Source organism: Camelina sativa, chromosome 18, assembly GCF_000633955.1.
Source record: "Camelina sativa cultivar DH55 chromosome 18, Cs, whole genome shotgun sequence".
Classification (NCBI taxonomy): domain Eukaryota; kingdom Viridiplantae; phylum Streptophyta; class Magnoliopsida; order Brassicales; family Brassicaceae; genus Camelina; species Camelina sativa.
In genome coordinates, this window is record NC_025702.1 from 458,710 (window position 1) to 485,663 (window position 26,954).

Consider the following 26,954-nt stretch of genomic DNA (forward strand, 5'->3'; position numbering starts at 1 on the left):
AAAAAAAAAAAAAAAAAAAAAAAAAAAAAAAAAATGAACATAAATACACAAAACACAATTTCATACTTTTGGCATTGTTTAAATCATTTTCATCTGATTACAAGTGCACTCCTAGGCCAAATCCAAAACTTGATCTCAAACATGGTATGGGAGCAATTAGTACGGTGTGAAACACTTCTGCTGCAATCAAGTTAATTGGCAGCGATACATGTAAAATTTCCCAAGTAAAAGGTGGCCTTTTGTACAATTGTACCTGTGTGAGAGTAGTATTATGCAATTTGTGTGATGTGAGCTATCTGACAATTGTGTCATTATGCATCATACCGTATTTGAAAAAAAACTTCAAGGGTGTACCTTATAGAACAACTACTAATTACTTCATCTGTGTTTGTACTGGGGATTGCACAACACTAAATAAATATCGATTTTAGGGGAAAGAGTGAAGTTTGTTCTTTATTAACGATAAGGATGTGAGGTCGTCACTAAAACGAGTCAAGATCGTGCTCGTCAGTTCACAGGAGAACTGACAAGTGAGTCACGACGAGCTCGGAAGCTAACCGGAAATTATACAGAAAATAACAAGAGTCTTTAGACGCAAAGTATTGCTCTCGGGGTATTGTACGCGAGTCTCCCCCTTTTCTCCAGTGAGTACTGTTTCTTTATATAGTGGACTGTAGACCGAGGGTTTTCTAGGGTTCCCACCGTGAATTCCCGAGATTGTCCTTTACGGATTACTAATGACTTGCAGTCAATTTCGTCAGGCCGGAATCACATAACTCGTCTTATTGGGCCGAGTGGCATATTGGGGCGCAGCCCATGTCCAACAATCTGGATTGCTGTCAAGCTTGATCTGGTCTTTGCTTCACCTAGCAATTAGAAAGAGACCAATATGCATCTTTCAAAATTTACAGGAAACATTCTTTATCCTGCAAAAGGTGACAGACCAGATTGGTATGCGAAGAGTGTTATGTATACCTATGTCAATGATCTTATTTCTGGAATTATTCTGCAAAGATGACAGAGTTTGGGGAAAATCTTTTGTTGCTTGCATGTGCATGGTACCCCTGAGCCTGATCATGCAAACATAAAGTAAGAAACTCAGCGGAGAAACCCTCCCTATATATTAAGAAATACACCTTTTCAAGGGATGATACTTTGGTCCTCTTAGAGTTTCTTTGTAACAACAATGAGTGAGCCTCTTTTAACCTGTCAAATGGTTTAGCTTTCCTACAATTCTCCAAAAGATAGATAGCAGAGATGAGCAACAAATCAGCACAAGAAAGGAAACTATAAAACTAGAGGAGCAACATAAAGGAAGATGCCATAGCAAGGAGAAAGAGACGACCAGTCTGATAAAACCGAATGTACTCTTCGCATTAATCCTTTGACCTCAAGAAAAACAGCATACCATTCATAGAGCAACGAAACGAATGCCCTATACATCGTTCTCTTCAACTTCTCTATAAACACTCTCAAGCAGAGCCGGCTGAACAAGTAACTCACAATTTCGTGAAAGTAAGTCACTCTGTTTCCTCTGTTTCCATATAAATATTCAAAATGAAATAGTAAGAGAAGAGTTGAGTAGCATACAGGATGATGACACAGACTTCATCTTCCTTTAGCTCTCCGGGTAGGATCCACTGTGCACATGAGAAGCTTGCCTGCTTTGTGATCATTTTTCACTCTCTCTCTGTCTTTAAGAGAATGAATAGACAGGCGATTCTTCAAGTGTGGTTCGTCAAGGGGGATACCAACCAATATCATTTAATTTGTGCAGCATTTTGGTCATCCATTTCGCCATAAATTAAGGGCAGCTGCACATACATATTGATTCTTAAAAGATCTATCTTAGCTACTTAACTCGGTAGTTTTAGGGACATGATTACAGAAAAAAATTGCAAACGAATACCTTGTAGTGACTACCTAGATGTCACTAGGATAACTTCACTACACACAATATAACAAGGTCGGTGAGAGAAGAGAACTTCAGTATCAATATAACAACTATTCAAGGAACGAAGACTTTCTAGTGTGACTACCTCTAGGGCATTAAAATTCGGCAAGGAATCCTTGATCATAGAAGGTCGACCCTGGACAGTCCGAGAAGGAAGCTACCAAACTAAGAAACCAACAAAGTGATGAAATGAAAGTAGGGAAAGGACCTTAATATTTTCACTTTTGAGACATTTCACTGTATATTTTTCTACTGGACACATCCGAGCAAGGTCCTCAGAGATGTAGCCAGTCCATCCCATCTATCTGAATATTATATTAAGGTCTTATATTCTTGTCAAGAACATCTTTACCATCTTTTGATCCTGCCATTGTAACAGTAAGAAAAGGTAGAGGCATATATAGTGACATGTCAGTTAAGGAAGTACATGGCAGGGTATATCCTTGATTATTTTCAAGTTAACTCCTCCTGTCAAATCAACGTGAAGCTTCTTAGAGTTAATGAGGACGAGAAAGGAAAACAACCCACCAAAAATTTGAGAGAGAGAGAGAGAGAGAGAGAGAGAGAGAGAGATACGATGGTATGCATCTTTGTTGCAAAGTAGAAATAGAAAGAAACCCATATTTGTTTTTAATTCCTATTTATTATTTACGTTTTTAAAAGGAAATATATCAAAATAACACGTCTGACTCTGAACCCACCACCACTAGTAGTAAACGAAAAGAAAATGGTTTTCTAGAGCTGTGTATGTTGTTGTTGTTGTTGTTGTATCTATCATATTCCTTTTCCAAAGAGCTAATTTGAACAGTTACATCGTTACTTTTTTGGTCTGAAAAAAAAGCACCTCTATCTCTTCTTCTTCTCTCTCTATGCTTTCAAACTTCGGTTAAGATCAACGATGAGAGAATCACAGCGTATGCCAGGAACGCAAATATCGCTATTTGTATCAACAATTTTGGATTTTCTCTCATGTTTGGCGATGTCACCGATCTGTCACACAAAAAAAAAACACCATTCAAAACTTATATATATTGAAAAACAAACATATATTTTGTTACACAAAAGGAAAGATTTTGGATTGTTGTTGGTCGGTTTACCTTGCGATAAGCTGCGAGAGCCGATGAAACGGTAAGCTTTGGATGAAGACAATGCCTGGCCCCGTTAGAGTCGCCATTACTACGTTATCACCCTTTTCGATGTTGAAAGATAGCAACAGATTATGAACAATTCAAAAATCCTCCAAACTTCTTCACAATTTAAACAATATATATATATATATATATATATATATATGTGATGGAAGAGTGTAAATTATGTACCCCGAATACTGCTCGTCTCAAAGGAGCATTGTATTTGATTTGGACGTTGACCGAGGGAGTGAGAGCAGCGATGCAAGACACGTCAATGGTAAGAACTTCTCCTACCTCCAGAACTTTTTGTACAACTAACATATATGTTTAGGAAGGGGATTGTAGTATCAGTTTTATTTATTTATTTTTGGCCCTGAACAGTAACAGCATTTCATTGGGATAAAACTTCTCACCTGAGCCACCTGCGAGGATAAAAGCAAGACCTTGTCCAGATAGGCGTTGTCTTAGAAACCCCTGCAACAACAATTTTGTGAGAAAAATGAATTTGTGGGATTGGTAAAGAATACTATAGTGTAGATACTGGCATTAGAAACCAATGCCAAGTAGTATTGTCCGTCTTAACCTCTGCACCAGCGGCAACAATGTTTCTTGCCCTCTGGTCAACTCCGTTGACAACCTCCACATCATGGACGGAACAAAGGAATGCATCTGGCTACAGAGAGCAAGAAGACGTACAAGGGGTCACACAACTCTATAGGAGCTTGATCTGAATGAGGAAAGAAACCGAGAGTTAAAGCGTCCACATTTTAGGAAGAAAGACTCTACGTACCTGGCATAAGATCTCACCTCCAAACATTGCCAAATCGATCTACAGGAGAAAAAAAATAACCAAATATCACAAACAAACAATCATGAATTAAATCTACATGTATGATTGAGGTGATGATATAGAAAAAGAAAAGCTAAAAGGTACAAACCGGGAGAATCCGAGCCAAATAAGGTGCAGCAATACCAACAAAGCCGTCGGTTTGGCCGGTATTACGAAGAAGCACGCTGGTGACACTCTTGCCCAAAAGCCACTGAAGAACTCCAACTTCTTGTTCAGGAGTGTAAGTGTTTTCCATCTCGATGGAACCAGACATGTAGCACATGGAAGCTTTACAAGCAGCAACCAAAATCAAATTTTTAGGTGAAAACAGTCTCTTACAAAATTGAATAGACAAAAGTGAACTTCTTATTCAGGGGGGAACAAGTATACCAGGCTTAGCAATCACTTTCTCCTCTGACTTTAACATAATCTGCCAACATAACAGACGACCATTAGATTGGTAAGAAGGATATAAATATATAATAGCCACAAAATGTGAAGATCACACTAAGCAATCAACCTGAACAACTTGGGATTCACCTCCCAAAATCTGGAAAGGTGTAACTGTATCTTGTTGACTCTGCAATGCATCAAACATGATTGATAATATCAAATTGTCAATAAAATCACAGATCATAAGCAAAACGAATCCAAGTAAAATTATACAACAAATCAACAATTAGAATTCTCTAAGTCCTACTTATTACAATGGACAATCAAATCACAGTGACATGGTTGAAGTAGTCAACCTGGTAGACATAAGGCTGAAATGGAGTTGAAAAGAACGGTGCGGCCATGGTGGTGAAGATTGGCTCTGGAAAAGGGGAGTTTTTAACAAATTCGGGACAGATCAAGACGACAGACGACGAATTCTCCGGTCAATTTCGAAATTAGTCAGAGAGAGGTGCTCGGAGTCTTTCATATACAGTCGGCGAGACTCCACGACCAAAACCACCGATGAAATTTGCTGATGGCTGGATCTTATTATCATCAGATGACACGTGTCTATATATGACGTGGATTACTCTTATTGGGCTTTAACAAGCAAAGACACGTCTCCGCCAAAATCATAGAGCCTAGATTATAATTTTAGACTTCGACTTCTAATGGAGGTATGGGACATATTTGTAAATTACCAGAAAATGCCCCTTAGGAATTAAAAAAGAAAATGAATGGGGAATTAAAAAAAATATCAACACGAATCGGTGATATAGGCAGGGTTCTAAAACATGTGAAACACCTATTCGTGTTGATACATGTGAAACACCTATTCGTGTTGATATACGCAGGATTCTAAAACATGTGAACCACCAATTCGTGTTGATATAGGCAGGTTCTAAAACATACCACTAGACCAAACGCTCTTTATTGTTTCAATTCCTCGATATTAGTCATTTCGGTGACGAGCAATAAATTTTATTACAGTGAATTATTTTTTTTAACTAAAAAAAAAGACTCCAACTTTAAAAAATGGTTGAAAAAATCATCAACCTTCGAAAATGATTGAAAAATTAGGAAATTTAATTAACCTTGCATTTTAATCACCAACATTTGTTGATTAAGTTAATAATTTATCGTTCCAAATTTGAAAATTCATGTTTTTTTAATATTTTCTGTTTATAATACCTAAATTGTAGCCATTTTTGTGCTGAGCAATTTCTTTAAATGAAAAAAAAGAATCTTCAACTTTTAAAAATGGTTGAAAAAATCTCCAACTTTCAATAATGATTGAAAAATCTGGAAATTTTATCAACTTTGCATTTTAATCACCAAATTTTTTTGATGAAAGCAGTTTAATTTGCTTCTAAGTTGCTAATTTCTTGTTCTAAATTTGAAAATTCATGTTTTTTGATAATTTTCCTCCCTATAATACATAAATCTTTGCCATTTGTAAACTTTATTTCTGTGAATTTTTTTTCCAAAGAATTTTTTTTCTTCCAATTTTAATAATGGTTGAAAAAAATCTTCATCTTGCAACCTACCACAAACTTTCTATTCATTGCACCAAATAATGATACCGGAGTTCACAAATGAAGGAGGGATGCCATATTTGTTAATTCCCACACACCACATTACTAATCGCATCTAGGGTCTCTGATACCCTAAAGCCGGACAATGGAAGCTGTTACCCACTGTTCGATGCATAACATGCGACGATCAGTGTGGGTTTTGTATTTAATTGCTTTTATTTTCAATTAATGTTGTATTTTATCTCTAATTATTTTTATTATTCAATTATTTTTTCTATTATTATTAATAAGTCGAAGATTTTAGGGTTTTGTATTTAATTGCTTTTATTTTCAATTAATGTTGTATTTTATCTCTAATTGTTTTTATTATTCAATTATTTTTCTATTATTATTAATAAGTAGAAGATTTGAAAAACAAATCACATTTACGTATGTGAATAATTTTCAGTATCTGTAACCAATTTTATGTTCAGTTATTAATCTCTCTATTATTATCAACGTCTAGACAGACATATCTGACGATGTAAATGTGTTTATTTCATTTTCTGAAAAGTCGTGTCCGATGCCTAATCCAAAATACACCTAATACAATAAATACACAAAACACAATTTCATACTTTTTTTTTTTTGTATGAATGTTAAATTATATTCACCAAAAAACAACAGTGGTCCAAAGTTGGTTTTACATTTTAGAACAACCGTTTAACAACCGAAAAGTTTAAGAGACTGATATGGTTGGGAGAGGATGACTTCGAAACCAGAGCTGGAGTCCATTCTCATAGCCAGAGGTGGAGGTCAGTGTGAGCAAACGATTGCGGACTTGCTTGTCGATGAAGCGGCAAAGGGTGGATGACGAAATAGGAGCTTCTCCGTGCCTTCGAGCATTACGTTCCCGCCATAGGCTGTGTATAGTGGATTGGAAGACATACCGCAGGACAAACAGGGGTAGGCGAGGAGTAGAAGAGTCCACGAGCAGAGAAGCCAATGTTGTCCAAGACGTGGTGAACCGGGCTCCCAGCAAGTTGTGAACAAGAGTAGACCACACGTTCGAGGAATAGGAGCAGGAGAAAAAAAGATGTTCTCTCGTTTCCCCACAACCCTGACAGAGAACACAATCTCCATTTGCAGCAGCATTCCACTGAACTAACTTGTCACCAGTAGAGAGCCGATTATGGTGAGCAAGCCAAGCTATAAAGGCGTACTTAGGTGTTGAATGAGTGAACCAAACGCCTNGCCATAGGCTGTGTATAGTGGATTGGAAGACATACCGCAGGACAAACAGGGGTAGGCGAGGAGTAGAAGAGTCCACGAGCAGAGAAGCCAATGTTGTCCAAGACGTGGTGAACCGGGCTCCCAGCAAGTTGTGAACAAGAGTAGACCACACGTTCGAGGAATAGGAGCAGGAGAAAAAAAGATGTTCTCTCGTTTCCCCACAACCCTGACAGAGAACACAATCTCCATTTGCAGCAGCATTCCACTGAACTAACTTGTCACCAGTAGAGAGCCGATTATGGTGAGCAAGCCAAGCTATAAAGGCGTACTTAGTTGTTGAATGAGTGAACCAAACACCTGCAGACCAGGCACAGGGAGCGTTTGGTTGCCTTATCAAACACCAAGTATCATAGGAAGCGAATATACTCTTAAAAGAACCATTCCTCTGTTTCCAGAGTGGACGATCACTACCTTGAGGTTGCACTGAGTGGCGGATAGAGTCAAGAGCATCCTCAATCTGATTCAGAATATCAATACGATGCCGTCGTCGTCGATGCGAGAGGGCCTCTGCCACAGTACTCTTCTGTGGGATCCCCATATCAATACTACCCCGGTTCCCAAGTTGAGCAAACAGCGGACCAATAGGGCTCCAAACATCAAACCAGAATGAAGTGTCAGTGCCCGAAGATATCTCCTTTTTATGTAGATTCGCAGCAAGGTCACGGTATTTCAAAATCTTCCTCCACATCCATGATCCACCAACACTCCTCTCATTGACAGAGAAAAACTAACCAGTGCGGATCAAGTTCCTTCGAACCTAGTTGACCCAAAGAGAGGTACTAGCAGACACTAGTCGCCAAATGAGCTTCAAAATACACACTGTGTTCGTATCCTGCAGACGACGAAGCCCCAGCCCTCCCTCATGCAGTGGTTTGCACACGTCAAGCCAAGAGATTCTGGCCTTTTTTGTATTTAGAGCCGGACCAGACCACAAGAAAGCCGAGAAGAGACTATCAATCTCCTGAAGGCATCTCTTCGGCAAACGGAAAGCAGAGAACCAGAAATTGGTGAGACTAGATAGTACCGACTTTATCAACTGAAGTCTACCTGCAAAGGACAAAAACCGACCAGTCCAGCAGGATATACGACTACGAATACGCTCAAGAAGAGGAAGATAGTCAGCATGTGTCATAGAACGGGTGAGGAGAGGGAGTCCCAGGTAACGAACAGGGAGTGAGCCCACAGAGAAGTGGAAGTGCTGTAGGATGTCGTGTTGATGTTGAGTTGAAAAACCAGCCATGAACAACGTGGATTTCTGAAGGTTTATTCTGAGGCCCGAGACAGCGGCAAACCTATCAAAAACAGCTAGAATCGCCGCTATGGAGTGTGAGCTCCCATCAGTAAAGATGAGAATATCATCAGCAAAGCAGAGGTGTGTGAGGTTCATTGTTTTGCAGCGAGGATGATAACCAATGCAGTGATCAGTAGCAGCCTTATCCAGCATTAGGGACAGGACATTCATACAAATGACAAATAGATAAGGGGATAGAGAACATCCTTGCCTCAAGCCTCTTTTGCTTTGGAAATAACCAGCTAACTCCCCATTGACTTGCACAGAGAAAAAAGCAGAGCAAATACAAAGTTCTATCCAATGAATGAAATCCGCGGGGACATTAATAGCTTTGAGGATGTTGATAAGAAAAGGCCATTGCACTGAATCAAAGGCCTTGGAGATATCAATCTTCATCATACACCGAGGGGAGATGGACTCCTTGTGATAGTCCTTCACCAATTCTGAAGCAAGCAACAGGTTCTCCATCATAAGCCTATCCTTTATGAACGCTGACTGATTAGGAGCAATGAATGAAGGCAATATAACCTTCAAATGATTAGCAATAATCTTGGAGACTACCTTATACAACACATTGCAGCAAGAAATAGAACGGTAGTCCTTCAGAAAATATGGTATACTAAGCCAAATCCAAAATATGGAAGTAATTTAGTACGGTGTGAAACACCTGCTGCAATCAAGTTAACTGGCAGCGATACATGTGGAATTTCCCAAGTAAAAGATGGCCTTTTGTACAATTGTACCTGTGTGAGAGTAGTGTCATGCAATTTGTGTGATGTGAGCTATCTGACAATTGTGCCATTTTGCATCATACCGTATTCGAAAAAAAAACTCAAAGGGTTTACCTAAAGAACAACTTCATCAGGATTGCCTGTCAAGGTATGATGCTTTGAAGTTTGAACACTTTAGCAAACAACCTTGCTAAAAACTTTAAGTCCCTGTTTCGTAAATAAGCTTTGCATATCCTATCAAAACCCTCATTGCGACTTAAGAGGGTCTATTTCCTTGGAGCTTTCAAACAAGTAAAAAAGACACTACCAAATTATTCTAGTTACAATCCTTTTGAGTCCAAGAAACAATATATAGAGGAACAAAAGCATCAGAAATTTTTTGGACGCCATGACCCGGAGGTTGACTCGAATCCCAAATCTTTTCATCAGCTGCAACACCATACCACATACCATCATCATCCCTCGGAACAACATCCTCGCAGCATCTCCAGCTCCGGTAATGTTTCTCACATCTTCCCCTGATACGTCCACGTACGACACCGACTCTGGATTCTCTTTCTTGCCTTTATTGGTCTCGGATTGGTTTAGCCCCAGACGATCATTGAGCCAGATAGAGATGTTGATTAGCAGCTCAGCCATCCATCGAACCTCGTCTTCTGATATGGGACGTGTCATCCAGTCCCCTTTGTACTTCACACTGCCTGCTATTTGGTTGCCAGCACCACGTGGCTTGAACACCTCGTCACGGTTTTTCTGGGGACGGTCCGGCTCTAGGGAAAAGGCGATTGGTTTTATGACATGCCCGCCAAAGAAGTTTGAAACCGCTGATTTCAGTGAATCTACACACTTAAGGGACTCTGTGACGTTTTTCTCGGATACAGTTTGCAGTTCGGCTTCTGCCCGCAGTATGAATAGCTGCAAATGCAAAGAACAAAAACCCCTTCAGTAAAGTTACATGTTTTAAGTTCCACTCGCCCTAATGAGCTAAGGGATTCTAGAATCATATAAACTAACGTAGAGTATCGGATACAAGTAAACAAACGTGCAGATGTGTGCTCAGGGATTCTGATGGCTTATTGATACAACCAGGGTACTGATAAACAAATGTCGGATCTACGTGAACGAGTCCTCAAAAATAAATAGCTCATAACATGGCCGATAACTGCAAATTCATCTAATATTCAAGCAACAGAGTTAATTCAGATAGAAGGCTAAAAACAGCGAAACAAGTAAACGGGAAGGTTATCCATAACTTTGTCAACTGTATCATTTCATAACAGAGCTATATATAAGCACATTTCTAGATATCATCCAACAAATTTATTAATCTTCTACCTTTTTTATTCCGAACTTATCACTACAGTAGAATATTATAAAAGGAAGACATTAACCTGAAGCAGTTGTTGTCCACCATCTTCACCATCACTAAAGAGTTTCAAGTCTTTGTTCCAGTTTTCATGTAAGAATGAACCATCAGCGTTGCTCTCACACAACCCATCTTCCCAATCCTGAAGTTCCACAAGCAGTTAAACATGATTTGTCAGTATAGAGTTTGTGTAATTATGTGAAAAAAAATGATTTTACAGTGTTTTGTTGAACTTTTCAAGGATGTTATGATGAAATAAACTGGATTCCCTTTTTTATGATGAGAGCCCAGAGAACAGATAACAAATATGGTGTTGAGGAAAAATATAGGCATACCTTCAACTTCTCACGGATAGATGGAGCAAATCTAGACAATTCGTTCACTTTTGAACTTCCAGGTCCAGTTTGTTTGGAGTGAAAGGCTTTATCAATATCCTTCATCAGAACCAAAAGCTCTTTTGACGATGTCAATGCACTCATCACCTATTTAGAGAGACACAATAGAACCATTCAGTCATATTAGTATTTAAAAACAGAAGTCTTGCAATCCATTTTCCAACAGATAAATCCATGAATTTTAGAAAAATAGCTTAAGCTAGGTAACAAACCTTTAGAACCATCTGAGTTACTATTTCTGGATCTGTGTGAAGGAACTTGTGCGCAAAGCCAATAAAATGCATGACCAGAGAACTGTAGTAGAGATAATTGGATATCACATAGCTCTGCCACAAAGACGTGTATCCACAAACGCGTGATTCATAAGACTCATCCTGTTTCACATCTTTTACAGATCCATTGGAAGCAGCTTCAAGATCTGAGAAATCATCCAAACTGATCATCCATGGTTCCAGGTACATAACCCAGATGGAGAACACCTGAGATGCCTTCTTCATTGAGCTTCCACTTGTAGGGCAGAACAAAAAGCTCCTCAGTATATAACGATAGAGCGGCCTCTGTAAATGGGTATTCCAGGAAGTGAGCGGCCTAAGGTTCAAATTCGCAACATGGAATGACGATCCTGAAGTCGGTGTCTTCCACCGGGGGCTCTCGCCATACTCAACATAGTTTTCAGTCCCGACACCACTTGTAACCCAGCTCAAATTCAGATACTTGACAAGCAACTTCACTACTTCTTCCAACCCACAAGTAGGTGGAATCTCCTCCACAGCAGAACGGAAAGGAGGAGCCACACCGAAAGATTTAGCCGTAACAACCGGAAACGGTGAGAAGTCGTTCTCAACCAGCCAATAATGCAAGAAGACATTCACCAAGAACTCAGCTTTTGTCATCACTGACACATCATACCCATATCCGTAATGCAAAAGAGAGCTACGATAAGGCTGGTGAGCATTTAAGTCGAAAACAGGAACAAAGGCTTTCAGATATGAGTAAAGAAGCCTTAAGTAGAGATTACACTCCAATTTCTGATCTGAATCACGCTTATTACTACTACTACTACTACTACCAGGAAAACCTTTGATATGTGTCCAATTCTGTAGCCTAGACACCTTTCTCTTCTGGATAGGAACCACAGATGCAGAAGTCTCACTGTTTCCTCTACAAACCGGATAATAAGAGAGCCAAAACATGTAATACTCGAAAACATTAAGCCTAACTTCATAAGATGAACCCCGAAGTGAATCCTCCTCAATCTTACCTTTCAAAAAGGGGCAAAGATTAGATAACGCAGTTCGATCCTTCTCGCTGGAGAGCATGAACCGAGCATACTCCGGTAAACGTTCCGTCGGGAAAACGTACTTAACAAGAGACAATTTATCAACAGCAAAGATTGAGCTCATGAGTATACCACTAGGGGATAACAAAGCGAAGACCCTTTCCGCTGAATCCAAATCGTTAGCCGCCGAGATTAAATCGATCCAACCGTTCGGCGGCGACGACGAAGACTGTGCCGGGGATGCGGCGGCTGTGTCGCCGAAGCCGAAGATCTTACAGATTAAACTCGGGAATGTAACAGAGAAGAAATGACGACACTGATCAGGCGTGTGCGACTGTAGAAACGATTCAACGGAAGAGCAAGCATCGGAGATATTAGGCGGCGTAGAAGCTGCGAGTATAGCCGACGCTAGGTCTTGAGATTGCGAAAGCGAATCGACGGTGTACGAGTGTGGAAGCATCGCTGATTACGAAGCTGAAGACGAAAGTAGGGTTTTTAACGCAAAAGAGAGAGAGAGAGAGAGCAAAGGGGTTTATGCCGGAGAGAAGAAGGGTTTGAAATGCGAGGCGACTCAAATCGCGCCTTGTGAAGGGGAAACACCTAAAGGGGGACAAAAATATCGACACGACGACGAATGGAAAGAAAAGAGAGCGTTACGTGCCACGTGGCCACCGGCGTATATCACCGCGGTTACTTTTTCCATTTTTACTTAGGGCTTTTTATCCAAAAAGTCAGTCGGTGGTGAACGCGGGAACACTCTCGATTCTCATCGCCCTAAATTTAACGCTCCCGATTTTGACACGTAATTAAGTTTTTTGAGGCCCATCATTTTGTACAACTTAAGCCCATTTTGTCTTTTTGGTATTAGTCAGCTTACTCAAAGCTGCGAGCAGAATCTAGAATCCGGTTGAAACCGGTTCGGCTTGATTTTTAATTTACGTTTTCAATCCGGTTAGTGTGGTCAGAGGATAAGCAAACTGTCTTTTTATTTATTCAAAACTAATAAATTCTAATTTTTAGTACACATTAAACGGAAATTAACGCATCCTAGAGTCAAAAATAAAACATACAAAATATAAAGAAATGTAAGCAAAAAAAATAATAATTTGTTTTTCTCCCTTTTTTTTTTTTTCTTTTTCTTTTCTCCCTAATGATCAAAGCTGAACTAAAAAACATCCTACCAAGTTAAACAACCTAACAAAGCAAATCTTATTTAAGTTACTGTAAACCAAGAACTAACCTGTAACAACCCAACCCCAACCCCAGAGACAAGAGATCTTCCATCAAGTTGCCATTTTAGACAGTCACTTTCCAAAGATCCTTTTACAAAGCGTGTATCACGCTTTTGATGTCCGAACTATCAGAGCTAGGGTTTGGGTGAAATGCTGACTGTCTTGAAGATAAACCGCCACCTAGCTTCAGCGAAAGAGACTGATCGGATTCTCCATTCTTGTTTGACTCTGCAAGGCTAAGCTTAGACATACCGAGAAGCTCATCAACATTGATAGGGGCTTTGGAGTGCACGGCAGTTGGTCTGAGAATCTCATGAGTTTCCTCTTTCTTGGGTGGTTCAGGAACATAACCAGCAGGCCATATTGGGAATGGAAACGGGTAATACGGTGAGAAGTAGGTTGGATAGAGTATCGGGAATGAGCCAGGTAGTTGTTGTTGCGGTTGTGGTTGTGGTTGTGGTTGTGGTTGCGGTTGCGTTTGTGGTTGTGATTGCAGTTGTGTAGTTTCTTCCAGTCTGGAAGCAGAAGAAGAAGCAGCAGCAGCAGCAGTTGCGGCTGGTTCCCCGGTGGTAGAGTTTGTGGAGTCCATGGATTCACATTCTTCAATTTCCAAGATTGATGGTGCTTGAAGGGAGCTAGGAGCAGCAAGTGTCTGATGAACAGAGTCAGCGCTTTGCATTTCTGTTTCCACAGGAATGTTCTCTCCGTCCGGTTCTTGCAAATCCATCGGAATATCTCCAACCTACAAGGACAAATTAACAGATGCATAAGCAGCATATAGAAGAAGAATTGCATTTCAAGACCCCCAAAAGGGGCTTAAAGTTCCATGCTTTTTAAATTTAGACGAGTCCGATCTCTCTATTCAATTGTTTAACCAAGATTAGCTGCAAAATAGTACCCTAAAGTATATTCTATTTACAAAATCGAACTATTTTTGTAATTCTCGTTTCATATCGAAATGTAGAAGACAAGCCAAAGTGTCCCTTACGAATTATTCAATCTCTAACTATGATATATAAAAAAATGTGCATAAGACCGATCAAATAAGTGTTTTTGAGTGAAGGAAGGAAACTAACCTCATCAGGAACCATATCAAAGAGACTAGAACGTCTTTTGCGACGAGACACATTGGATTGTCTGATGAAATACTTCTGAGCATGGCTAGCAACTTGTGTAGGTGTCCTTGTAGTCACATAGTTCCTTGAGATACCTCGCCAATCGCCTTTTCCCAGCTTCTGTAAACCTAATAAGAACATCCTGTGTTCCTCCTCTGTCCATGGAGTTCCTAAAGAGAAAACCAAATCAAACACACAAATCCACATTCAATCAGACAAATTCCTCACCGGAACTGCAATAAACACACATCAAACTCTGGTTACATAATGCAATTTAAGCGACTATGATGCAAGATAAACTTATTTCCCACGGATTGTACGGATGATTGAATTGATTCGCACAAAAATTGGAATTTGATATTTGTTTTTTAAAAAAAGGAGAAACCTTTCTTTCTCTCGCGGCTAGAGGAAGAGCCAGCAACGAAATCCTCGGAAGCATAACCATCACCAGGGACATGGTCAGGGACATCACCCGGAGAACCAGGAGTAATAGACCCGGTTCCACCATGCCCACCCGATCCAGAACCCGTGTAATGGCTAAGATTACCCATACTTGCACTTTTCCGGATCGAACCTTCGGTGAGCCTAACACCAAACAGCTTCACCCCGCGATTGGGACAAGTCCTAGAGTTGTGGCCATTGTGATTGCAGTGAGAGCACCGACGAGTCATACCCGACCCGATTTGCTTATCTAGAATCGGATCTGATCGGAGTTCTGAGACGGTGGCGGATCGGATCTTAGCTGATCGCAGAAGCACAGAATCTAATTGAGAGAGAGATTGAGAGACAAGGAGCGGAAGAAAGACAATAATATTGGTTTATCTGGTCGGATTTATTACATAAATTCTTTTTTTTATTTTAATTTTCTTTTGCTTCTCCTAATGTTTCTCTTTTTTTTATATATGCAATCGGAAATATTTGGTGTATCCTTGGTGGATTTTTTCCTTTTTCGTATTTCACAATTGACTTATAGTCAATGCAACGTGTCTACACTAGTAGATTTATTTTGGGGAAATTATTGAATTACTTGAAGTAAGAAATCCAATAATCTATTGCTATTAATTATTAATGGCTATTTTTGTACTATAAATTTTTTGAATAGATGTATTACAGGCTGCTATCTAAATATTCAAAAGTTTAATTTACTATATAAATATATTTTTTAAAACAGCTTTATTTGTCTTTTCTTTTTAACATGATGACATATAGTATCTTAAACCAAAGTATATCTTAATGACACAACAAATATAATATCCCATGTGTCTTATGCTAAATAATTACTTATATTTTCTTATATTTTTCTATTTATATAAGGATGGATATCTACAAAAAAAAAAAAAAAAAGCAGCAAAGAAAGTGTGAGTATTTGATGTACAAGTGCTAAACCTCCACCCAAAATAGTTAACAATTGGCTGAATATTATTTGCCACAAGATTATAATCACACTATCAACATTTGTAAGTTATTTAATAGCCCCTTCACGCGTTCCATACATAACTTTGACTAAATATAAAGAAGTTACAAACAAAATAAAATATGACATCAGTTTAATAAGATATCATAAGAAGAAAAAAAAGTTAACATCCCTACACATAAAAGAAAAATCAGATTTTGGTTTTATAGATAGGGCCACAACAAAAACTATTGGTTGTTTTTACTTAATAATCTAAACCTTAAAAATAAATATTTGTAGTAGAATATAGACCCATGAGTAAGTAAAATATGTTATCTTTTTTTTTTTAATATAATTTTCTTTGAAATGTTATCTTAAGAAAGAAAAATATTATTGTGCCTCTCCTTTTTTGCTAAGAGCACAAATGTCATATCTTACACTAATAAGTGTTTTCATTTATTTATTTTGTATGATTAATCTTCAAATATATTAAAAAGACAGGATCTTCAAACTAATCTCTATGTCCTAATATTAAAACTAAAAGCATCACAATTTGTTGTTAGGACAAGAAAAAAAAAAAGGACGAACGTACAAGGAAAAAAAAAACAACGTAGATAGAGAGAATGAGTGGATAGGTTTAGTCATATAGATTAGTAGGTCCCACGTTCTCATAAGCCACGTGGACACGAGGAGAACGGCTTATCCAGAAAGCAAAATATTCATTTTTTTTTTTGTCTCTCTCAATCTCACTCACTCATAGACTCTCTCAGATCATCTCTTTTCTTCTTTTTTAAGTTTAGGATTCCTTCACAAAGCTTTCTTAGCCGTACACGTGTCTTTCTCCCGTCGGTGGGCATATTCGCATATTATTTCTTGTCATCATCACTCATCTTTAAATTTTTTATTCTATAAAACAACAAACAACAACGTTTTACTTAAAAAATGTTCACCTAATAATAGTTTCTAGCTATTTTTATCCACATACTGTATCTAACTTTTGCTTTCTCCAAACTTTCTATTACCAATTTTAATCGAACATTTTTTTATATCTTTTTGCATGCCGCAGACTTGGAGCCAGTTTTTTTTTATCAAAGAATTATTTATGGTTGTATATTTGTGATAAAATTTTGACAGAAATCCCCCTAACACATATTCATTCACCTCAGGTTGTGTTTGAACCCCCCCCCCCCCCAAAAAAAANTAGATCTTGGGCCAACCCAAAACTCAAGGCCCAAGTAATATTGCTTCCAACAAATTATTTATTCGAACATCACCTCTTAAATTATTTTCGATGGAAAACTGACATTCCAAATAATAAAAAAGTGTCACGTTGTGGATGAAATTTAACGGACTTCTCAAAGTTAGAGAAAAAGAAGACAAGAGACTTTATATTGGAACATTAAATTCTAAATATATTCGTACCGACATGACAACATCAACTATACTGTACTCTCTTTCAGTAATATTATTATTTTTGACCATAGAAAATAACTTTTCATTGCAAATTTGTAGTAATTTGATTCTCAAGAAAAAAAGGAGGGAAATTGATATTAGGACATTTAAAAATTAAAATGTGACAAAAAAAAATAACGGAATTAAATGCAATACAACAACCATAAAGTGAATGGAATTGAATATTTTTGGCAGGCACCAATATCTGATCAAACCTGGTCCCTTTTCCTCTGGGCTACAGTTTCAGTCCTCGTCTCTGCATTTACTTCGTCCTTCATTCTTCATTTTCTCCTCTGCTTCTATTTGAATCCTCTCTTTCATTCTCTCCTTCTTTTTTCATATTCTTTCTCAGTGATGCTTTCTTGCAGATCAAATTTCTCACGTTCATTTGAAGTGGTTTTCAACTTTTCATCATCTCGGTTTAATAACGTTTTGGCCTGAGAGATGGGTGGTTTGGATTTCACTAAAGACGATAAAGGACACAGAAAAAACAGAGATTCTTGGCATTCCCCTGATTCTCATAAACATGGACGGTCTAAAAGGTACTCTCGCTTCTGTAGTTTAAGCTTAACGTTTGACTACATCGAATCTATATGTTAGTTAACTCCATTAATGGGGTTTCGAAATGTACTCTCGCTGTTTGCTCAAAATGTCTCTATGATGTAAACGACTAGAGACTGTTAATATCGTAAAAGGTTTGATTCTGTTTTTTTAATTTATATTCCTAGTGCGTCTTCAGAGCAAGATCTCCACGTTTCTAGCAATGGAGCTTCACAATCTGCTGACAACTTCACTAGAATGCAAGTAAGACTGACAAATTGTATTCCATAAGAATAAGACAATATGTTTCTCTTGAAGTTGATTTTTTTTTTTTTTCTTTTCTTGTCTATAGACCAAATCCTCTGTTCAAACAAGAGCAAACAAGATACCAAAACCTCTGCCTAATCGTCAGATATTTATTAAAAACAGTATTTATTCTACCGATAGAGCTTCCTTAGAACGAGATGTAAGCCCAAGAGCATTATCATATCCCATAAGTGAAACTAGTACATGTGAATGATTCTTGTGATTTGGCTAAACAGGTTGAGCAGCTTCACCTTCGTCTGCAACAAGAGAAATCTATGAGAATGGTGTTAGACAGAGCAATGGGACGTGCTTCAAGCAGTTTATCTCCAGGCCACCGACATTTTGTTGGTCAGGTAACAATTCAGTACTTATGCGTTATATACTTAAAGAGTAAATTAAAATTTGTGAGACTTTTGAGTATATATATGTGATTTGGATGATTCAGGCAAAGGAACTTATCACGGAGATTGAACTGTTGGAAGCGGAGGTTGCGAATCGCGAGCATCATGTGCTCTCTCTGTACCGGAGTATCTTCGAACAGACAGTCAGCAGAGCATCCTCAGAGCAAAGCTCAGTCATTTCTTCTCCAGCTCATCAAATAAAGCAGCAGCCACCAAAAAGACATCCAAGTGTTATTTCAAATGCATTTTGTTCCTCCATGAGTTTCCCTACAAAGCCTTGGCATGCTCTTGTTGCTTTTAAAGATTCAAGTAGAAACACATACAAAGGGGACCAATCTTCTCAGTTCCAGAACAAAGACTATAATTCTTCAACAACAAGTTGCTCAAGTCAAGCAAAAGTAAATGTGAAAAAAACACTACTTTCCCCCTAAGTTATTGATGAGACTTCTTCTAACTTTTATGTGTTCTGTTTTTTTTTTTATATAACTTTCAGTCCCATTCCAAGGATTCAGTAACAGGGAAATCTCCATGGCAAAGGTCGCTAAAGGATCATCTGTATCAATGCCCAAACAAGTTGTCTGAAGATATGGTCAAGTGTATGGCTTCAGTGTACTTCTGGCTCTGCAGCAGTGCCATGTCAGAAGATCCTGAGAAGAGGAGAAGATCACCAACCCTATCAAGATCGTCGACCAGCAATGTAATTATCCCCAAGAACATTATGAATGAAGACCGAGCTTGGTCCTGCAGATCCATGGTGGAAGTATCTTGGATCTCATCAGACAAGAGAAGATTTTCTCAAGCATCATATGCTATTAACAACTATAAGTTAGTCCAACAACAGTGATTTTATTTTCCAAAAGAAAAATACATTTGATGGTTTGGATCACAAGAAAGCATACTTTACACTTGCAGGCTCCTTGTTGAACAACTGGAGAGAGTTAGTATAAATTAAATGGAAGGCAATGCGAAGTTAGCATTTTGGATCAACATATACAATGCTCTCCTCATGCATGTAAGAACATATTGATCTGATACAAAATCTCCTTGCCTGGCTTTGCTTATTCATAATTCTATGTATCTTCTCAAGGCATATTTGGCATATGGTGTACCTGCTAATTCCCTCAGAAGGTTAGCTTTGTTTCACAAGGTATTCTACTTTTATTTCAATGCATAAACATGAAAAATAGATTCATATTTGAACAGAGACTAATGGGTATCATTGTGTAGTGCAGTCTGCGTATAATATCGGTGGGCAAATCATAAATGCAAACACCATTGAATACTCTATCTTCCGCTTCCAGACTCCGCGGAACGGGCGTGTAAGTCTTTACTTTTTATCCTTCTCTTTCAAACACAAAGAGTTAACTTATTGAAATCAACGTACTACTATACAGTGGCTTGAGACCATTATATCCACCGCCTTGAGGAAGAAACCAGCCGAAGATAAAGTAAGCTCAATGTTCAGTCTTCACAAACCAGAGCCACTTGTATGTTTTGCTCTTTGCACTGGTGCTCTCTCAGATCCAGTGGTAACTTCTTTTGACTATTAATAATCTTACATATTCTAAAGTTGTCATACTTCAGTCAGAAATGTTGGTTTACGTACTTGTGCAACAGTGCAAATGAATGGCTCTTTATTGCAGTTAAAAGCCTACACTGCATCAAACATTAAAGAGGAATTAGAAGCATCTAAAAGAGAGTTTCTTGGAGCAAACGGGATTGTAAAGATGCAGAAGAAAATGTTGTTACCTAAGATTATAGAGAGGTTTACAAAGGAAGCTTCTCTGAGCTCTGATGATTTGATGAGATGGTTAATAGATAACTCAGACGAAAAGCTTGAGGAATCGATACAAAAATGTGTACAAGGTAAACCAAACAACAAGAAATCGTCTCAGGTCGTTGAATGGTTAGCCTACAGTTCAAGGTTCCGTTATGTTTTCTCAAAGGACATGATGGAGAAAAAGCCTTGGTGGGTTTAGAGAAGGATGTTGCTTGTATTATAAGAAACCTCTCCATGCCCTAATTTCTCGTCATGCGTATGTTTATCGTGAGACAATAGAAAAGGCTTTCCTTGTGTATATGAGAAACTTTGTCCCTTTTCATACCTTTTGGTGTGATTTTAAAAATAACAAATTAGTAAACTATCTAACAGCTCCTAAATCACAAGATTTAATAATTTGGACTTTGGCTGATGCCTTGATTATATAGAATACGAGTGAGATTGTGGTTTGAATTTTATAGAGGTGGCTCTTCTTGGACTACCCCAAAACAAAGACGTTTTTGTTGATGCAATATATTGGAAAATTGCATCAGCCAAGAAGAGCGTAATATATTTTTTTTGTTAAAGACGAAGAGCATAATATAATTTCGTAATATTATCCATTTTTGTATTTTCAAGATTAAATTTTTTTTTGGCAGGCATTATCTTCTGGATCATCATATTATTATCGTATACAGCGGACTGGTAGTGGTTACTATCCAAGAAAAATAAACTCTTCTAAGTAATTAATGGTGCACAAAAACAAATAGAAAAGCTAAGTAATTAAATTATTTTTATATGGGTAATTAATTTTCTTAGTCGTGCTTTTTGCTTGAAACTTTCAAACGATTCAAATTGTTGTATGTGTTAAATAATCTCATACTGTACGTTACGTTGATTAAATTATTAAAACAAAAGATTTCATGTTCATTCTTGAGTAGAAAAAAAAGAGACGGATGTTTGACCGTTGACTGGGATATGCACGTGTGGGTGTCACACACACGTGTGCTTAGCTGTAATGGGTGGTTTAGGCTCGCATAGGAATATGTGCGCCACGTCAATTCCACATGGTAACCCCAACACCTTTCCCATTTTGTTCTATTCCAATTTCGAAGCTTTCTTTTTTTTTTTGTCAAAGAAATTTCGAAGCTTTCTCTCAAGAAGATTTTCCAATTCCATTCTCATCTTGTTTTCCTTGTAATCATTAATGAAATTATGACTTTTAAAACAAAATCATTGAAGAAATTATAATCCCTATCTTTATTTTTCGCATGGGAATCTCAATGATCATATCACCATTAGTAATAAATAAGTAAATAATAGTATGCCTCAAATATAACGTCGGAAATGATCAAAACTGTCACCTTCGCATTTCTTTTGTTGATATTTAGGTATCCTAATAATTAAATCTCAGTTTATTTTTTAAAAATCCTTATAAGAAGAATCCAACAATCATGTGATGCAAACCTCAAATTCCGAGCTTTTCTTTAGAATAATAAGAATAAGTTGCCTTATGGGTTGATCATAATCATGCATGTTTCCTATATCAAATGTTCCGGTTAACAGATCGAGTACATGTGAGAGGACAATTAGACAAAAATATTTGTTTACGAAATTATTGGTTTTTAGTTAGGTTAAGGATGAAAAATAAGAGTATTTTAAATATCACCAACACCAATGATGACCTCGTTCTACAGCCAATGCTGTAAAGGACAATCGAAACTAATATACACATGCATGAAACATATGATTAAGCAAAACCATAATTATTAGTCCTACGCAATTTCGAAACATATAAAATGATTACAACATATATGTATATATATATTATGTACTTTGTTTATATTTATCATTTAAAATATTCCTTTTGCCTATGATTTTGTTTTGTTTTGTTTTGGATTTAGATCTGTGATGTAGTAGGCCTACTACAAAAATAGTAAAATTTGTCTTCGGAAGAAAACTAATTAATCGGAAAGAATGGTGGACTCAATTCAATTATTCACTTATCATCATGTAAAATGAGAAGCTAAGATAAGAGTATCCTTCTCGAAGGCACAAAAGGATGCTCATATCCTTCTCCACTACTACCTTGAAAGAGAGGACTGAGGAGGCCCTAGCTAGGGAGAAAATTAGGGATAAAAAGATATATGTCGAGTTGATGGTTTTTGGAAGACGTGAGATATATCTATCCCAATTTGCTATCTACAGTTTAACCATACCAAAGTGAGGCACTAGGGGATAAATGCCAAAAGGAAGAGTCGAGTCATTCACCATTTACAAACAGAAGATGAAAGTTCTCATTTAGGCTATGTTGAATATTTTCTCGTTAAGAGATGTTTGGCTGAACTTCGAGACAAATTGTTATGAGTTGATCAAGATGGTGCATATCGCAATTGAATGTGTCTACGCGTTCATCTTATTGTAAGGTATATTCATTATTTGATAGGTTTGTTTTTCACGTTATTTTTAATTTTATATTTTCTCTTTTTATATATTGATGTTCTAGAATTTATTTTTGTTTCCAAAATTGATTTTATATATTAAAAAGTTAAACTAATTTTCCAATTTTTCCTACTTCATTTTTTTTTTCATACATGGCATCTATTTAATGATTTATATTTTCTCTTTCTATTAAAGAAATAACAAGAAATTAATTTACAAATAAAATTTTAATTTTTCTTATGTGTAAGATAATATCTAAACATCAATTTATTAGAAACAGGGAGTAGTAGATAATTTCTTTTTAATGTTTATGTTCGTATAACACTTGTTGATGTTCGTATGATTACTGTTCATCATGTTTTGAGGACTCCTTTTTCACCGAGAGGAAATGATTAAAAAGAAAACATGCGCGCGAGTGGAAGTGACGCACTTAGTTAGTGCGTGTGGATCGACTGAAAGTGAACACGTGGGACAGACAGATCACACTGAAACACAACTCCGACATCTTGTCGGATCTTATGTAAAGCGTTGGGACCCACTCTCATAATCATCTCTCACCACGAAAACCATCTTTTTGCTCTCAATAATTGTCGCCCCCGTTGCCGTATCTCTTCCACTCTCTATGTCAGCGACTCAGCGCTTGAGATACACGTCTTTCACTTTCTAATCTTATAATTTGATGTTTGTTGATTAACAAATAAATAATCTATATTTACCCAGTTCTTCTATACTATTTAATATTTATTGTTTTTCATTTTATTGCTCAAGTACGTTTTAAAGTTGTCTTCATTACGTTTTTGTAGTTGTTGTTTTCAATTTTTCATACAATGGTCAAGTACAATACAATTTTTCATATTGTATTGTTCTTCTAAAACTAAAATGATTTGATTGAGGTTTGCAATGTAACAGTTTTAAATCTTATTTTTCACTGTTTCTATTGAAAACAATCTTTTTTTTTTGCATACTCTACAACATTATAGCTGGGGTTATGATTATGTGATGACACTTACTAGTCTGTTACAACCAATCATAATTCGGATTATGATTATTGAAATTACATGCTTCAATCATTGTAAAACAAATGTTCATAAAAACACAAGTTAGCCTTCATAAACAATACTAAGTTGAAAATAAAGGGAATATTATTAGATAATAAAAAGTAGCAGGCAGTTAAATGCATCAAATGTTCACAGTTCAAAACTTTCCAAGTAAAAAATGACTATCCTCTTTAGGACTTAGGACTTTCTGTCTCTAGTAGTGTTAGAGATTAGAACTATCAACTGGAAAACATTTCCCTTTTAGCCGCTTTCACCCTGTTTATTGTTCTTTGATGGCCTTTTAGCTTGTTTTCGATCTCGTTTTTAGGGTTTGTTCAAAGTTCATCTGAAAAGTTTGGTTTTCTTGTGTTGCAAAGATGTCTTCCGCCATGGATAAAGCTTTGATGGCTATGTCTTTAGAGGAGGTCGAAGAAGAAGTCCCGTTCGAGATGCCAGATCTACCAGAATTTCTATCAGTGGAAAGAAATTCTTTAAGTTTGATTGGACGCACGTTAAATCCGCCGTGTCAACCGATGAAGAATTTGATTCGAGATATGCCAAGGAAGTGGCAAAAACCGGGAAGAATGAGAGGAGTGGCTTTATCACATGAAAGATTCCAATTCATCTTCGACTCTGAACACGATCTGTTGGAGGTTCTAGCAAAGGGAGCTCATACGTACAATGATTGGTCTATCGTTGTGGACAGGTGGTACGAGAATCCGCCGACGAATTATCTTCAGAGAATTCCAATTTGGGTTCAGATTTGGAACATCCCGGTAAATTATTACACGACGACAGCTATTACTGCTTTGGGAGAGCTGATAGGAGAAGTTAAGGAAGTAGCTTTCGATCCAGAGAAACCCCAAATCCAGGAGTTTGTTAGAGTCAAGGTTCTGTTCGATGTGTCTCGCCCACTCAGAAGATCAAAGGAACTAACCTTGCCTCTGGGAGGATCTACGGTGATAAGGTTCCAATATGAGAGGGTTCAGAAACGCTGTTTTGAATGTCAAAGGCTCACCCATGACAAAAATGTTTGTCCTCTGTTGCTTCGTAAAATGGATCAGGAAGCAGAAATGAAAAAAGTGGGGAAGGGTCCGGAAAAGATACCTAAAGCGTTGTTCTTAAAGGAAGCTGATCCGTTGTTTGGGATCTTGCGAGAAGATCAGGTAGGTTTAGACCCTGCTACTGGAAGACAGAGGATTGCTAATGATGTGCTGGAAGGGATGAGGCAATATCTATTGGCTAATAATAATGAGGATAGGCAGGTAAAAGCTGATCGCATCAGAAAATCTGTGAGAGAAGTAGAAAAAGATCTGATAGCAAAGAAGACAGTCCTGAGATTGGAGTCTCCTCCAGTGGTTCACTTTGATGTTAACAAGGATAAGGGATTAGTTTTCAGCTATGAAGGGATGGAGAGTGTTGCACAGAGAGAAAGGGGTATGGATATGGACCCTTTGGGTTTTTCAGAAGCAGGTCAGAACAGTGAGGTCGACAGAGGTTTGGGTTTAAGTGGTTTTTAGCAGGATCCAGACTCGTTGGGTGATTTCTTGGCGTTGTCTCAACCTTTTCAGGATAGAGTTACAGGTTTTAGGATTGGCTTCAGTGAAGCTGGTTCTTCCGGCTCTAAACCAAAAAAAGGTAAATCAAGGAGTAGACCTCCGACTCGTCTCAGAAAACAAAAAACCAAGGATAATACTAAACCTGGAGTGTCCCAACAGCCTCAGTTGGATTTAACTCGATATGCGAACGATAAGAGGAAGGCAGATGGTGGAGGAACAAGCACTGCAAAAATGTTAAAGCTTAATCCTCCTAAGGTGATCCCAAAGGGGGGATCGCCAAACGCATAATGAGCATATTGAGCTGGAATTGCCAAGGTTTGGGACAGTCTCAAGACTTGGTGATTCCTCGTCTCAAGGAATTGCGTAAAAAGCATTTCCCTGAGATTCTGTTCTTGATGGAGACGATGCAGTGTCGAGATAGGTTGAATGATATACAATGTATTCTGGGTTATGACAAACTTCTCACAGTGGACCCTATAGGAAAATGTGGTGGTTTGGCTCTTATGTGGAAAAGCAGTGTACAATTGAATATATTGTATGAAGATAAACATATCATAGATGCTCAAGTACAGTTTGGGGCATCAAATTTCTTTCTTTCCTGTGTTTATGGGGATCCGGATTATAGTAGTAGTGGTATGGTGTGGGAAAGGCTTAGTAGGTTTGGAGTGGGTCGAAGGGACAGATGGTGTATGATAGGAGACTTCAATGCTATTTTGCATAATGGGGAAAAGATTGGAGGTCCTAGAAGAAGAGATAATACCTTCAAACCTTTTGCTGAGATGCTTGAAGTGTGTGGCATGGGGGAACTGGCTAGTAGTGGAAATATGTTTACTTGGGGAGGTAGAAGAAGTGATCACTGGATTCAGAGCAGACTGGACAGGGCTTTTGGAAATAAAGAGTGGTTCTTAAATTTTCCAGCTGCTAATCAAGCTTTTTTGGATATGAGAGGATCAGACCATCGTCCAGCATTGGTCAAGTTGATGGAGTCTCAAGAGAAGTATAGGGGCCAGTTTCGGTTTGACAGGAGGTTCCTGAATAACAAAGAGGTTAAGAAAGCCATTGAGAAGGCTTGGAAGCCAGGCTTAAATGGAGAAGGATACTAGTGTCGCAAAGGCTCAGAGACTGCAGAAAAGCATTAAGTTTGTGGAAAAAGGAGAATTATGTGAATTCCAAGGACAAGATACACCAATGTGAGATGGCTTTGGAGAGAGTTCAATCCGAAAGATGGCCAAACTTGCATCAGGTTCACATTCTCAAGCGAGAACTTGGAAAAGCTTCCAGAGCAGAGGAGAAATACTGGAGATTACGCAGTCGTCATAAATGGCTAAGAGCAGCGAATAGAAATTCGAAATATTTCCATGGCTCAGTGACGGGAAACAGAGCTAGAAAAAGGATTGATCAGTTGAAAGATGCTCATGGGGTTTTAAAAAGATCTGAAGCTGCAAAGGGAGACGTAGCAGTTGATTATTTTAATAATCTTTTCAAGTCTTCCAATCCTCAG

At 37.9% G+C, this 26,954-nt stretch overlaps 6 protein-coding genes across 6 annotated transcripts; 3 read left to right on the forward strand and 3 right to left on the reverse strand.

Moving 5' to 3' along the window:
* LOC104760152 lies at positions 2,647-4,992 on the reverse strand. Its single transcript, XM_010483031.2, has 10 exons — positions 4,663-4,992; positions 4,434-4,493; positions 4,304-4,343; positions 4,023-4,201; positions 3,875-3,913; positions 3,668-3,757; positions 3,498-3,558; positions 3,274-3,398; positions 3,052-3,143; positions 2,647-2,944 (listed from the first exon to the last, which is right to left on the reverse strand). Exons 1-10 carry the CDS (start codon positions 4,708-4,710, stop codon positions 2,830-2,832), a joined length of 849 nt encoding a protein of 282 aa, XP_010481333.1. The 5' UTR covers positions 4,711-4,992; the 3' UTR covers positions 2,647-2,829.
* LOC104763005 lies at positions 9,410-12,851 on the reverse strand. The gene is made up of 4 exons (XM_019239893.1): positions 11,151-12,851; positions 10,879-11,025; positions 10,569-10,685; positions 9,410-10,092 (listed from the first exon to the last, which is right to left on the reverse strand). Exons 1-4 carry the CDS (start codon positions 12,675-12,677, stop codon positions 9,481-9,483), a joined length of 2,403 nt encoding a protein of 800 aa, XP_019095438.1. The 5' UTR covers positions 12,678-12,851; the 3' UTR covers positions 9,410-9,480.
* Positions 13,351-15,453, reverse strand: LOC104760153 (pinin-like). Its single transcript, XM_010483032.1, has 3 exons — positions 14,950-15,453; positions 14,526-14,734; positions 13,351-14,191 (listed from the first exon to the last, which is right to left on the reverse strand). Exons 1-3 carry the CDS (start codon positions 15,233-15,235, stop codon positions 13,541-13,543), a joined length of 1,146 nt encoding a protein of 381 aa, XP_010481334.1. The 5' UTR covers positions 15,236-15,453; the 3' UTR covers positions 13,351-13,540.
* LOC104760154 lies at positions 17,643-20,778 on the forward strand. Its single transcript, XM_019240236.1, has 11 exons — positions 17,643-17,951; positions 18,138-18,213; positions 18,302-18,415; positions 18,492-18,608; positions 18,701-19,054; positions 19,150-19,481; positions 19,569-19,668; positions 19,744-19,803; positions 19,889-19,975; positions 20,051-20,185; positions 20,300-20,778. The coding sequence occupies exons 1-7, from the start codon at positions 17,854-17,856 to the stop codon at positions 19,606-19,608; spliced, it is 1,131 nt and encodes a 376-aa protein (XP_019095781.1). The 5' UTR covers positions 17,643-17,853; the 3' UTR covers positions 19,609-19,668; positions 19,744-19,803; positions 19,889-19,975; positions 20,051-20,185; positions 20,300-20,778.
* On the forward strand, positions 19,729-20,635 carry LOC109125115. Its single transcript, XM_019239932.1, has 4 exons — positions 19,729-19,803; positions 19,889-19,975; positions 20,051-20,185; positions 20,300-20,635. The coding sequence occupies exons 1-4, from the start codon at positions 19,729-19,731 to the stop codon at positions 20,633-20,635; spliced, it is 633 nt and encodes a 210-aa protein (XP_019095477.1).
* On the forward strand, positions 25,741-26,556 carry LOC104763006. The gene has a single exon (XM_010486431.1). The coding sequence runs from the start codon at positions 25,741-25,743 to the stop codon at positions 26,554-26,556; it is 816 nt and encodes a 271-aa protein (XP_010484733.1).

Excerpts from the sequence above, each read along its gene's own strand:
- LOC109125115 (XM_019239932.1), top strand. The coding sequence starts at position 19,729 with ATGTATCTTCTCAAGGCATATTTGGCATATGGTGTACCTGCTAATTCC. Across the intron at positions 19,976-20,050 it reads AGACTCCGCGGAACGGGCGT|TGGCTTGAGACCATTATATC; the intron begins GTAAGTCTTTAC and ends ACTACTATACAG. Across the intron at positions 20,186-20,299 it reads GTGCTCTCTCAGATCCAGTG|TTAAAAGCCTACACTGCATC; the intron begins GTAACTTCTTTT and ends TCTTTATTGCAG.
- LOC104760154 (XM_019240236.1), top strand. The coding sequence starts at position 17,854 with ATGGGTGGTTTGGATTTCACTAAAGACGATAAAGGACACAGAAAAAAC. Across the intron at positions 18,609-18,700 it reads ACCGACATTTTGTTGGTCAG|GCAAAGGAACTTATCACGGA; the intron begins GTAACAATTCAG and ends TGGATGATTCAG. Across the intron at positions 19,482-19,568 it reads TATGCTATTAACAACTATAA|GCTCCTTGTTGAACAACTGG; the intron begins GTTAGTCCAACA and ends TTACACTTGCAG.
- LOC104760152 (XM_010483031.2), bottom strand. The coding sequence starts at position 4,710 with ATGGCCGCACCGTTCTTTTCAACTCCATTTCAGCCTTATGTCTACCAG. Across the intron at positions 3,399-3,497 it reads TATCCTCGCAGGTGGCTCAG|TTGTACAAAAAGTTCTGGAG; the intron begins GTGAGAAGTTTT and ends CATATATGTTAG. Across the intron at positions 3,144-3,273 it reads TGAGACGAGCAGTATTCGGG|GGTGATAACGTAGTAATGGC; the intron begins GTACATAATTTA and ends AACATCGAAAAG.
- LOC104763005 (XM_019239893.1), bottom strand. The coding sequence starts at position 12,677 with ATGCTTCCACACTCGTACACCGTCGATTCGCTTTCGCAATCTCAAGAC. Across the intron at positions 11,026-11,150 it reads TAACTCAGATGGTTCTAAAG|GTGATGAGTGCATTGACATC; the intron begins GTTTGTTACCTA and ends CTCTCTAAATAG. Across the intron at positions 10,093-10,568 it reads GTGGACAACAACTGCTTCAG|CTATTCATACTGCGGGCAGA; the intron begins GTTAATGTCTTC and ends TTGCATTTGCAG.
- LOC104760153 (XM_010483032.1), bottom strand. The coding sequence starts at position 15,235 with ATGACTCGTCGGTGCTCTCACTGCAATCACAATGGCCACAACTCTAGG. Across the intron at positions 14,735-14,949 it reads TAGCCGCGAGAGAAAGAAAG|GAACTCCATGGACAGAGGAG; the intron begins GTTTCTCCTTTT and ends TTTTCTCTTTAG. Across the intron at positions 14,192-14,525 it reads TTGATATGGTTCCTGATGAG|GTTGGAGATATTCCGATGGA; the intron begins GTTAGTTTCCTT and ends TTGTCCTTGTAG.
- LOC104763006 (XM_010486431.1), top strand. The coding sequence starts at position 25,741 with ATGAGCATATTGAGCTGGAATTGCCAAGGTTTGGGACAGTCTCAAGAC.